The sequence below is a fragment of the Mesocricetus auratus genome, unplaced genomic scaffold, assembly GCF_017639785.1.
Source record: "Mesocricetus auratus isolate SY011 unplaced genomic scaffold, BCM_Maur_2.0 Super-Scaffold_100003, whole genome shotgun sequence".
NCBI lineage: Eukaryota > Metazoa > Chordata > Mammalia > Rodentia > Cricetidae > Mesocricetus > Mesocricetus auratus.
The window spans coordinates 7914506-7928423 of record NW_024429188.1 but is presented as its reverse complement, the minus strand read 5'-3'; the positions used below and the strand labels follow the sequence as shown (position 1 = coordinate 7928423).

Genomic DNA, 13918 nt, shown 5'->3' with positions numbered 1-13918 from the left:
TCATATTTAACAAACTACTTCTTGCCTTAAGGCAAGGCTTGCCTGACCCAGCTCAAACACAAATCCCTTCACCACAAACACAACGTGTGTCCCATTCACTACTAATCTGTTGTCTTACCAGGAAAGGCCGCAACATGATGCTCTGCGTCTGTCTGCCTGTCTGTATCTCTGTCTCTCTCTCTCTCTCTGTGTGTGTGTGTGTGTGTGTGTGTGTGTGTGTGTGTGTGTGTGTGTGTGTGTGTATTCTCATTATTTTCATTGTTTAGGAATATAATCATATCACAATCTCCCCAGTAAATCTATAAAAGAGTGTATATCAATGAAGCTGCCATTCAGATCTCCATTATACAGCACTACTGGTGAATAAAACCTATCTATAGAAGTCTTTATTAACCCAGAAGCACAGAATACAGAAAATGGGGGTGTTTTTTTAATTAATTCACCAAATGATGAAACAAAGGACATTTTGTTACACATAATATTTTCAGGTCATTATACCTAAGTTCTTTAGTATAAACCATATTGTGGTGGTTTGAATGAGAAATAGCCACCATAGGCTCATATATTTGACTATTTGATCCCCACTTGATGTAATTATCTAGTAAGAATTATAAGATGTTGATGGAGGTGTGCCACTGGGGATAGGCTATGAGGTTTTAAAAGCCTATACCATTCCCAGTGGAGCCTGCCCACTTGACAGCATGCTCACCATGATGATTACAAACTCTAAACATCTGGAATCATGAGCACCAAATTAGATGCTTTCTTTTACAAGTTATGCTGACCATACTATCTTATTAAAACAATTGAAAAGTTACTGACTAAAATTGGTACCAGGAGGTAACTATTGCTATCACATAACTGACTGACAGGGAATGCTCCTATGGCAAGAACTTTCCTGTTCTATACATTTGATACAAAAGCTAACTTTGATGTCTTCAAAAGCTAACTACATAATCCAAAAATTATACATCTATATTGATGTTCAAAAGCTAACTACACAATCCAAAAATTATACATCTATATTGATGTATGTGCTATAGTTTGTAAAGGGAACATCAACAACAATGTAGGAAGGAACAGAGAAATAAGATCAAAGTAAAAGATCATAGTAAAAAGAAATTGCGAGACTAAGAATGTTGCTCAGTGGTTAAGGGTTGCACAGGAAATACAAACTGCAACCAACAGCAAAAACAAAAAATTAAGCTGTTATTAAAGTACAATTTTGTAAATTAATATAGTAATTCTAATTCCCAAGGTAAATTATCAATGACTAGCTAAAAAACCAACGAGGAAACTGAAAACCTGAAAAATGTCAAATCAACTAGACCTAATAGCCAGCCATACAGAACCTAATCGACTAGACCTAATAGCCATACAGAACCTATGAAAGAATAGAACATACATTTTCTAAGACACATTGAAAATTCCCCCAATAAACCTCAGGTTTGGTAGCAAAACAACCCTTAATTTATACCAAGTCTCTGCCAACAACGTTATCATTAGATGTGGGGGGGAAAATCAGAAATCCATCACATAAGGCAATCTGAAGAATAAAAAAATGAGGCTGGAAAAATGGCTCAGCAGTTAAGAGCACCCTGAGTTCAATTCCAAGCAACTACATGCTCACAATCATCGGAAATGGGATCTGATTCACTCTTCTGGTAAGCTTGGAGACAGGTCACTCACATACATTAAATATTTTTTTAAAAATCCACAAGTGCATGGTAATTAAACTGTACTCTTCATCACCAATGGGTAACAGGGGGGAAAAACACATGGAAAAATCATGAAGTTATTGATCTGAGTAAAATGAGAGTGTAATCCCACAAATCAAAACATACACTAAAAGTTAGGTACAACAACATCCTTATCTTAAACCATAGTCAACACAACTCCAAAAAAAAAACCATGTGAAGAAACAGGTGAACAGAAAAACAATATCCGACAAAATACTGACAAAACTATAACTAGATTGACCAAAAAAAGTATACTTTTACAAATACATAATGAAGGAAACAAAATAAGAAGATGTAAAGCACAAGGCCCATATTCAATGAAAACTATTTTTAAAGCCACTATTGTTAATTATAGTTCAAATATTCATAAACAAAAGGTATTTTACTATGACAAATGTTTATAATAGGAAAAAATTACAAGTTACCCAAATAGGAAGAAAACAGACAATTATAGATGACATAATTAAAAAGTATTTAAAATTTTCACATAAGAGTAAAAAATTTTGCTTTCTTCCTCAGATTCAAATCTGGACTTTTCTTTTCTATATGTTAATTTTGATAAGAATCCAAACTTCGAACTTCTTAGAAGCAAAACTGTCAGTTTTAAACAAAGGATAATGTTTCATGAGCAGAGAATAATGAAATGCTTCACAATTACTCAATACATTAGAATTCTCCTGCCCTTTGAAACTTTATTACACTGACCCAAATACTAAAGGATTTTAATCCACTTTGACAAAACAAGAAATAAAAAATGCCTGTTTAAAGAATAATATGCTCTTACGTTTGTTTTTCTAGTCTTCACCCAAGACTCACCTCTGCCAAATGCTGCAGCCTTGTCAGTAGTGGGGTTCTCTTGTCAGATCCAAGACGTGTGATATAGTTTGATCTTTTGCTAAATACATACAGAAGGTTAAGGACTGCCAGCACCACTTGCATATCAGAGGAAGCCAATAAAGTTGTCAAATGCTAAAAGAACAAAAAAAAAAGACAAAGTTCAACTCATCAGACACTTGGCACAAAAAGCAAAAGACAAAATTTTTAAATTTAATTATATGTCAACTTATTAAATTATTGAGACACAATACGCAAAAATATAGTTAGGCTCTTAAATATGTAATCCTACACCAAAGAAAGCTAACCAGAAAGTGCAATAAAAGTAAAAGCTGTAAACTGCAGTTTAAAATTGTAAATGTGTCTCTACATAATGAAGGATTTCAAGGTAGAAATATGCTATAATATGTATAAAACTAAAAAACATTACATTTACAAGTGTTGTGAAACTAAGCTAATTCTATGCCTTTTCCTTTATGATAAATATAAAAAGAACTCATAGAAACTAAAGCTCAACAGCTGTGTGCAATTATGAAAAACAAAACTATTAAAGTTTGAGAGTAACCTGGGTGATTTTTTTTTCTTTTCAAACACTCACCAATATACTGAAGCAATTAATTGGTCAAAAATTAAAACCAGAGTTGGAAATTAACAAAAGGTGCTTCATTTGTTCATTATCTTAATGGTCATAGACTGCCTTGAACAGTACATCTACTTAATTATCAGGACAGATAGGGGGAAGTTAAAAAAAAAAAAAAGACAATACTCTTTATTCATCCCTACTTGAAAAAGCTGAAATTAGACCTTTAGTTTATTCATTCTACTTCTTGTCCAAAGACATTTTCTTTCTGCTAATTTGTTCTGGTTCTGTTTCTTTAGGAAAATAAAACAAAAGCAACAACATGGTACCAAGGTAATCATTTGATTATTGAAACTTACAAGTTGGGCTAAAGGAAAATGATTACTTATAGTAATTTTGACCATTAAAATGTTTTAGGATTGCCGGGCATTGGTGGTGCACCAGGGAGGCAGAGGCAGGAGGATCTCTGTGAGTTCAAGGCCAACCTGGTCTACATAACGTGTCCAGGACAACCTCCAAAACAATACAGAGAAACCCTGTCTCGAAAAAACAGAAAAAAAAAATTTTAGGGTTCATGAGTGTTTTGTCTAAATGTATGGCTACGTGTATATACCTGGCAACCTCAAAGGTCAGATCGCCTGGAACTGTAGTTATAGTTTTGAGCCTCCAGGTGACTGCTGGGAATCCAAACCTGGGTCCTAATATAGCTGTTAAGCCATCTCTCCAGCTCCCTTTTGATCATTAAAAAACACTTATGGGTTACTCTATTCACCTTAGTCTTTATGGGTTTGGAGGACATAGTAGGCTCAGTCTCACCCACATCCCTCAAATTACCAAGCATTTGTAGCAATGTATTTCCACTCACATTTTGGTCAGTATTCCCAAGACACGGTTAACTAGTAACACCGCAATTACATGTCACAATTTGGATGAAAATATTCCTCCACAGGCTTGTGACGCTGTTTTGGAAGTTTGTTAAACTTTTAGAAATAGGTCTCTATGGTTGAGCCTTAGCACAGCTTCCTGATTCTCAAAAATGTAGTATTCAACTGCCATGAGCTCCCACTATGATGGAGCTGCCTGCCACCCTCCTTGCTAGGATGAATTTTCCACCCTTAAGTGGTTTCTTATCAGGAATTTGTTCACAGGAACAAATCGTGACTGGCATTACAAATAATCCTAGACTAAGTTTTAATTATTTATAAAGATATACCGTTTTGAATAAGACACTTTATGAGTCTACATTATTTGTATAAGGGAGGGGTCCTGAAACTAATCTCCCCCACAGACAGTACAGGAGTTTTGCTAAAGGTAAAGAAGACACTGAGAAACGTAGGCATATTAATGTAAGGAAACCAAACTATTTTAAATAGTTGAAACTAACTTGGGACACTTCTAATCTTGGAAAGGTAGAGTAAATATAAAATAGAGAACTTTTCCCATTAACCCAAAGTTGGGTAATACTCAAGAAATGCTTTACTAATGTATCTCTAGGCAAGTACTCTACCCACTAAGCTAGATCCCCTAGCCCTTACTATTATCTTTGATGCTGATAAACTTAAGAGCTCCCCAATGAAACGGAAAATAGTCAACCACTAAAAATAGAAATTACCTTGGTTATAGTTAAGAACTGACTACTTACCTCTATGGAACTGTACAGATGTCGAGAAAAGCTGTATTCAATAAGCAAGGCTGTGAAGTTTAATACAGCCAATAGAAGCATTTTTAGCTGTTCCTTTTCTGGCCGATCACATACAAGCATCCATGACATATTCTCCACTGTTTGTCCAGCATCTGCCAGAATTCCATCAAAGCGGTCCAACAGATCCACCCAGTGATATAACTCACACTAGATGGAATAAAGATAATATAAACATGTAAAAGCAGCTGGGAAAAGGTATGCTCTACTAATCTTATTATTAAGGAGACCAAGATGGAAGGATCCAGAGACTAAGATGGGAAGACGCAGAGTCCAAGATGGGCCTGGACAACACAGTGAGACCCTTCATCAAATGATAATGGTAGTAACACTGAATTAGTACTGTGGAGTAGTTTTTTTAAGACAATTTTTTCTCACTTTTCCAAACATCAATTTTTGTGGGTGTGGATGTATGTGCAACACAGCATGCATGCAGAGGTCAAGGGACAATTTTGGGGGAATTGGTCCTTTACATCTACAGAGATCAAACTCAGGTCACCAGACATAGAAATAAATGTCTTTACCTGCTGAACTATCTTTCTCTGGCCCAACACATTTGTTTTTCTTTTAAAAATTTCTTGGCAACAATTCAGGTTAAGTACCAGAGGTCTAGAGCTGTGACACACTCATGCTAGAAATTTCTTAAGTGACTACAGAATCAGGATATTCCATTATGGTTTCTCTTGTCATTATCAAAGCACACAAAAATGATGTACTAATAGCATATGCCCTGTCCTCCGTTGTTATGGGTTTACATACCTTGCCAATGTTCCATGTTTTGATTTGCTGCAGTTCCAAGAGGAGTTGCTCATCATTACAAACTTTGAGTTTGTCTATTAAGGCTCTGCAGTCTGCAGGCTAAGAAAAACAAACAAATACAAAAGGTGTTTTTGAATGAGGGAAAAACAAGGAAGAAAGGGAAAAGTGACCCTTAAAGCCCACAAAGCAATTCAACTTTTGCTTGTATTAAACTAGATCTCCAAGAAGATAACATGGGATTTAAATAGAAACCTCATGAGGAAATACTTTCATTCCCAACAACCCACTGTGCATTTGTTTAAACCTGTATGTGCAGACAAACTACGTAGAAGTACACAGACAACAGAAATAAAGGAAATAAGCTAAGCAGCATTAAAAGCATAAAGTAATCTGGGACACGATCCAAAAGGTAACTCAAATGTCTTGTGTTGTTACAATGCGTTGGATTAAAAAAAGAGAGGAAGTCTGAAAAAATCCAGTTAAAGGAAAAGGCTAGAATTGATTTATTTTTCTACAATATTAATCCTTGAATTATAAAAAAGCTTCTGAACTTTGTAAGACTTGGTGTTCCTGATCTCTTGTACTGATGAACAGAACCATTTATCAGGTATCAAGGAGTGAATTGAGAATTTATAGTAAAGGTTCTGAAAGTGGGAAGGAAAACTGGGATAGGGACTGAGACTGGGAAGCAGTCTATTAATGGACAACATCTGGCAAAAGTGGTAATACTTTTTAAACTCTATAACTGGTGTCATGGGGGATAGAGTTAGCTTTGAAACCAAACAAATCTACATTCTGGCTCTTGCCCACTTACCAGAAAAACTCAAGTGACCTAATATGCTAACTTGGAGAGACAGTCCAAGTACCTGCCACTTAATTAAGTGCTACAGCATGCTCTTTTTTAAAATAAACAATATGGGATTCAGAATTAGAGTCAGTCCCTTTGAATCTGAATGTCCTCATCCAAAAGAACAGATACCACCTAGATATTCAACAATGCTGTTGTGAGATGTAAAACTAGAGGAAACCCTAAATATTCCCATAGAGTATAATGATATTAAAAAATGTAGGCAGGCTGGGTGGTGGTGGCGCATGCCTTTTGTCCCAGCAGAGGCAGGTGGATCTCTGTGAGTTTGAAACCAGCATGGTCTAAAAGAGCTAGTTCCAGGAAAACGTCCAAAGCCACAGAGAAACACTGTCTCGAAAAACCAAAAAGTAGGCGGTTTTCTTTAAGCCAAACTCCAAACCTTGCTATAGGATCTATGTCAAATTTTGTGGTAATGAAATGTATGCAAACCCTTAACAAACCAGGCTTAACTCCTGTTCTACCCCACACCCTTTTGAAATATAGGCTGTGGGAGAACCACAAGAATTAACAGATAACAAGGAGAATTGGGAGTCACTTGTTCATAGTTCATCTGTCTCTTCCCATCTCCATTTACTTGAATCTAGTATCAAATGAGTCTAAATTTCTAATGGCATACAGATAGGCAAATCCTATTGTATGTTTCTGTGGGCCAGGCAATACCCTTTTTGTGGTTAACACTTGGGTCCTGCAATAACTTGGCATGTCCACATTATTCAGTATTTAATCTCCCACAAACCTCGTACTCAAGTCAGAAGCTGCTTGAATGCACTATAGTTGGCAAAAGATACTATAGCCTTTGCTAAACTATGATCTTGTCTGTGACTGACTTGGGGCTTGCCACCATGCCAAACACACTATAGTGAGATGCCTGGACCTACAGGTACAAGTCACATACAAACAAGAGAAGTTTGCAATATGGTCTGGGCCTTTTTATCTTTCCTAGACCTCAAACTTACTATCATTCCATTGTTGCCTACTAAATACTTTGAAGGTTAACAATGTTAGTTTGCAAACTAAAGTATCACATGTTTTTCTTTGTAGTATATGGGACAAAATAAAGCCAACTATCTCTTGTTTTCTCTCTCCCTATGTAGACCAAGTTGGTCTTGAACTTACCTGCCTCTGCTTCCCAAGTACTGGGATTAAAAATCTTGCACCAGCAAACTTGGTCCTTGTCTCTCATTTTCAAACAAACTTTCCAACAACCCTCAAACTTGTGATTGAGAAATCTGTTTTAAAAGTTATCATCATCCTTGTTGTTGAATGAGAAAGCAAGAAGTGTGGAAGGGAGGGAAACAATGCAGAATTGGTTCTCTCCATCTTATATGACTCTAGAGGCTGAACTCAGATCACTGAACTTCAATGGCAAGAGCTTTTACCTGGTGAACCATCTCACAGGCCACAAACATTCTTGATGTGGTAGCTCCACCAGACCCTTTGCATAGGGTTCATCTCACGCATTTAAGTCATGTAAGGTCCTTGTGTTTTCTGATCATAAAATTTACTTCGTCTTACTACAACACCATTCCTCCCTTTCTATGCTATATAAATGCAAACCAAGTGGAACTATCCCCACTCACAGGAAAAGGCAGCATCTGTCAGTTCAAAGCTGCATACCAGTTACCACAGTTTACATGAATTTGTTCCCAAAGATGTCTTTGTAATGTTGCCAATATATGAAGTGTTCAATTAAAAAAAATCTTAAAAATAGAACCTAGTACTGACACCAATATGAAAAACTGGGCAATCTTCTACATTGCTTGAGTATAAGAGGCAACTCAAGCCTTAAAACATATCTAGTCGGTGACTTTATATTCTAAGTAATCTGATAAAAACTAGGAAATTCACAAGTGTGACTATAAGAGCCGTATAATTCACTTAGCATAAAAAATAAAATTTGCATTTCTCTGATCACCTTTAAGATCAATTTTTTCTAGTTTACTGGCTTTGTCCCTTCTCTGAAATGTTTTACGCCCACTTTGTCATTGGGATATTCATAACTTCTATTGACTTAGCATAAAAGATATTAACTACATTGGGCTACAAATATTTTCTACAGCTTTTCATGTCCCATCTATCACTCTCCCCACACACCTGAGCTTAATCAGGGTATTAAGTGTCACATAAAAACAGCACATAATTAACATAATTAGTGACTTTAGATGGATCCATACATTCCAGTTGGAAAATATCACCTCCAAGTTTCCTTGTGGCCCTTTGCATATGTGTTAACATTTAACATGGAGTTTATCCTCAACAAAATTCTTAAGTACATATAATTTACCCTTAACTGTAAGGTCTAAAACTTATCCTAATTTTTTCACATAGGATATCACTATGTACCCCAGGCTGCCCCTGAACTTGTGGTTCTATTACGAACATGAACCACCACACCCAGCTTTTTTACTCATTTGTATAACTAAATAATACAAAGCTATAGAACAATTGCCCCCTCAACTCCCCTAAAAACCACCATTCATTCTGTTGCCTACTTACATACCGTTGACTATTGTATATGCCCCACATTAGAGGAAACATGCAGTATTTGTTCCTCGGTGATTAACTTATTCCATCACTTTTCATTCTTCTAGGGGTTAATTTAAAAAAATAAACTTCTTCAACTTCATAGTGAAAAAAAATCCCAAATAACCCAATTTTAAAGTGGGCAAAGGAATTTGAAAAGACTTTTCTTCAAAGACATATAAATGGCCAAATGGCACATACAAAGGTACTCAGCATCGCTAATAATCAGGGAAATGCAAATCAAAATCATAATGAGATATTACCTCATACCTGTTAGAATGGCTATTGTCATGTGTCCTTTTATTTTGGATATGGTATTTTACATTTCCATTTTGGTTTTTTTGTCCTTTGCTTTAATGCTTGGAAGGGCAATCCCCACCTAAGACAAGGTAAACATTCACCTGTATGTTCTACTTCTCCTATAATTTCTTTTAAAATACCTGATTTTGATGACTTATCTATAATTTACTTCAGTTAACGGTCTCCCACATCATCCCACCCAAATCAAAAGTAACTGTCTTGGCACATTTTATTAACTAATACTGTTCTTTCCCATAATATATAATTCCTCTATTAAATGCTTATGAGCTCTTGACTGTCCTGATTTTCAATTTTCATATCAGTAAATTCTTACACTGGTGGATGGAACTGTCTTATTTCCTTAATTCCTTAAAAAAATTTATTTACTTTCAAATGATAATATGGTATAGTCATCAAAACTTATGAATGCCAAAACACAACAGAAATAAAATAAAATTCTGTAAGAAAATTAATGCTTAATATACAGTATTTAGCAAAAATCACCCTGATATTCCTATGTCAAAATACAAAAGATAGAAGATTAGTTTTTTAAAAAGTCAACAAACTTACCTTTTTTGTTTTCAAAGCCAAAGAAAGAACCCTGAGTTCTAATAGCTACAGTAAAATTTGATTCTACATGCTTGTGACCTGAGAATCCATTTCAGAGACCCACATCTACCCACTATTCCTTTTACACAAAGCTACTAACTCCTAATCAAAAGAAGTCCAAAAGACAAGATAGTACACTTTTATTTTCTTGTGCAGTATTCAGGATGGAACCCAAGGCCTCATGCATGCTAGGCAAGCACTCTACGACAGAGCTCTTTTTCCTAGCTTCACAAGTTGCTGTAGTAACACTTTCTATAAACTGAACATATTTATTTGGAAGATCAGAATGGTTGAACTGGTCACAATGATTTTTTTCCCCTGAAATGAAGAAAACAGGCAAAGCAAACATGGATACTCACAGCCTCAGTAGGTGTCTTTTTCAGTTTAGTCCTGTCTACTTTCATGTTTTCAATTTTCTGCTTTAAGATCTGAAAAGAAAACCCCCAAAGTAATGAGAACATACAAAGTTAAAGATAATCTAGAGTTTTATATTATTTGACATACAAAATATTGGACAAGGAGTATGCAAGATACCTGGTATAAAAACACTGGAGTTATGCTAACTCATGGGTATGGCTGTGAGATAGAAGAGGTTATATTTAGATACAACTGGCCCACAATCCCTGTTACAGAAGCCCGAAACTTAGCCGGGCGGTGGTGGCGCACTCGGGAGGCAGAGGCAGGCGGATTTCTGTGAGTTCGAGGCCAGGCTGGACCGACAGCCTCGAAAACAATACAGAGAAACCCTGTCTCGAAAAACCAAAACAAAAAAACAAAAAAAACAAAAACAAAAAAACAAAAAAGCCCGAAACTTAATTAATCCAAAACAAAAAGTTTTGTTTCCTCCTTTTATAAGGATTTCAAATCCTTTATTGACAGTTAAATATGCAGCTTGTTTTGACACCACAGGATGGAAAAACCCAAGAGAAGACTCTAGTTCTAGCAAAAAAGAAATCCCACTTCTGGGAATTCAGCCAAAGTTTTAAGGATTCACACTAACATTTAACTACAAAAATCTATACTGCATTAGTGTATAAAAATAGTGAAAAATCATGGAGTACAGAAAGCCCCAAACAGGACTTTTAAATTTTAAAATCTAATTATTTTATGTTTGTTTGCATGTATGTATGCACACCACATGCAAACATGTGGTCCAATGAGACCAGAAGTCATAAGATCCCCTGGAACTAGAGGTAAGGATGGTTGTGAACTACCACCATGTGGGTGCTGGGAACAAATGATCTTAACTGTTATCTCTCCAGCCCGATGATTGGTTTTTAAATGGACTATATAACCAGTAAAAATATTGCAGACAATTATGTAACAGAGAAGCTCATTATTAAATAGAAAGGTGATAGCATGGAATTTAACCCTAAGTCAGGCATAATATAGTAGTTCACAACTGCAATCCCAGACTGAAGCAAAAGGATAAATGGGAATTCAAGGGTAGGATGGACAACAGAATGCTATCTCAAAACAAAAAAATAAAAGTCTATGTCTAAAACATATTCTAGAAAGGAAATGTATCAAAATGTTAATTCATGGATGGATGGTGTTGGTGCATGCCTTTAATCCCAGCATTCCAGAAGCCAGGCAGGCAGATCTCTGTGAGTTTGAGACCAGCCTGGTCTACAGAGTTCTGTCTCAGATAAATAAATAAATAAATAAATAAATAAATAAATAAATAAATAAATAAATAAAATGTTAGTTCATAATGCCTCCATCCTACTGCCTACATTCTGTAGGGCATTTTCTTGATTAATAACTATGTGGAAAAGCCAAGTCCACTGTGAGTAGTAACATGCCTGGGCAGGTGGTCATAGGGTGTATAAGAAACAAGGCCTGAGTCAAAGGAGTAGTAGGAGCAAGCCAGTAAACAGTGTTTCTCCCCGGCCTTTGGTTCAGTTCAAGACTCCAGGTTTGTATTTGGATTCCTGCCCTGACTTGACAAAGGACTGTGTGAGGTGGAAGTGTAAGCAAAATAAATCCTTTCCTGCCCCGTACCCTATGTTAATTCATGGCTAGCCACAAGGATTATGTGCCTTTTAGCAGTAAGATAAATTGTGTCTTAAGAGCAAAGACAATACAAATGCCCTGACTGTAGAACAGAATCACTTTAGTAAGACTATGTAACTTGAAGCCCCAAAATAGGTAACAGACCCATGTAATCTCTCTTTACTAATAGACCAAGTCCTTGAAGACTTGTAAAAAAAATCAACATCTCTTATTATCAAAGAGGACCACATGCATGGTAGCAGATGTAGACTGCAGACTCTTTAGAAAGATCGGATACTAAAAATATAAAGCAACCAAGCATGAATACACACATATTCTAGATAGCTTCTGGCCTATTTGCCTGTTTTGCTTACATCTATTCAATCAATGGGTATTCAGGAAGAGTTGGTAAGAAAATACCCAAAATGTTCCAAAGTATTTTATTTTATTCTAATGATGGGAACATAATATTTAAATATTTATGAGGTGGTGTCACATGTCATTTCAAATATTTATCACCCAAAACATTTTGGCTCAGACCATAATTGGATACTAAACTGCATTCTTCTACAACTAGTATTTAGCATATGTAATTACAGATTCCTTTTTAAAAGTGCCTCAGCATCTAATACAAATGAACAAGATGACTCCTACCAACAACTTCAAAATACCAAAAATGACTCCAACTGAATCCTGACAACAATCTTATCCATAGAGTAGAAACTATAACTGAGCAATTTGTAAATTTAACTCCCAGGATTTTTTTCTTTTCTTATGAAAGATTTTACAGCTAAAACTAGAATGCATTATTGGAGATGACAGTTATTTGTAGGGAAGCAATTAAACTGCTTCTGCACAGGAAATAGCAATCAGCCCCAACATTATACAACTCAAGTAAATGATGAATGCTTTCCCTTTAAAATGAGGAAGAAATCTAAAGTCTTCTTTTCTCATCACTAAAGACAATGTTGGATGTTCCAGCCCTTAATAGTACAGCACACAAAAGAAAGGTAACAGATCAGAAAAGAATACAACTCTCCCTATTTCTAGACAAAGCATTATCTACATTGAAAAAAAAAATCCCACATCTACAAAGCATCTTCCAGAGCAGCTAGGCAGACAATTTAGTGATAAAAGCACTTATATCGTAAGCATGAGAACTTGAGTTTCCCAGAAGCCATGTAAATTCAAGCATGGCAGTGCCAGTCTGTAACAACAGTGATGGGGCGAGCCAGCCAGTCTAAGCGGAAGAGCAACAGAGGAAGGCCCTCAAAACTGAACTTTGCTTCCACATATACGTGCACTGGCAAGCACACCTGTGCATGCACACTCACATCATACTTAAGATTTAACATGGCAGTGATGTCAAATATCCCAAATTGGCACATAAGTTTCTTCCTATTCAAATCTCAGCCAAGACTCTTGAGAGTAAACCTAGTTATTCCAATGTGTATATGGAAAAGCAAAAGAATGAACAGCAGAAACAATTTTGAAAAATAAAAATGAAGACAAATCACTATTTGATAGTTTACATTTTGTTTTTTGTTTTTTTTAAGCCCGGTTCCACACCAATGTGCTCTCCCATTCCTGCTGGAACCCTTTTCATTCAGCAAGACCTCTGTCTACTGTCACAGCTTCTTTTTGTGTACAACCCACTGAGTTGAAATTAAGAGTTTCTTGCCAGAACATTGGTGGGAAGTTACTTGCTCAAGCCAGAGCTACTTATCAGTGGCTAGAACACTGAAGAAAAAAATGACATGCCTCCCTGAACAATCCTTAAATGCGAACAGACTAGGGGAGGGAGGGCTGTTTGGTCTCATAAGTGAATCACTGTGGATACAGTACTGCTATGCAGCATCAGTTAGTACCCCTGTAGTGCAAGGGTAACAGGCGTGCAAGGCTCATTCTTATCCTCTTATAGTGTGGAATCAAACAGGTTTTGTCTGTTATTCCTTAGACAATTGTTTGTGTTTATGTGCACCTGTGTTATGCATACATATAGTGGCCAGAAA

General features: G+C 36.1%; 1 protein-coding gene across 18 annotated transcripts in view; it reads right to left on the bottom strand.

Moving 5' to 3' along the window:
• Huwe1 (HECT, UBA and WWE domain containing E3 ubiquitin protein ligase 1) overlaps positions 1-13918 on the bottom strand; it is a 134705-nt gene that overhangs the window by 84489 nt on the left and 36298 nt on the right. For 17 of the 18 annotated variants that reach the window (XM_021222898.2, XM_021222899.2, XM_021222897.2 and 14 more), the window contains 4 exons: positions 10271-10339; positions 5612-5710; positions 4796-5002; positions 2556-2708 (listed from right to left, as the gene is read on the bottom strand). In XM_021222898.2, coding sequence (XP_021078557.1) covers positions 2556-2708; positions 4796-5002; positions 5612-5710; positions 10271-10315 — 504 coding nt within the window. In that variant the 5' untranslated portion in view covers positions 10316-10339. Of the gene's footprint in view, positions 1-2555; positions 2709-4795; positions 5003-5611; positions 5711-9272; positions 9382-10270; positions 10346-13918 lie in introns of those variants that run through there. The other variant, XM_040744007.1, reaches the window with a different exon arrangement.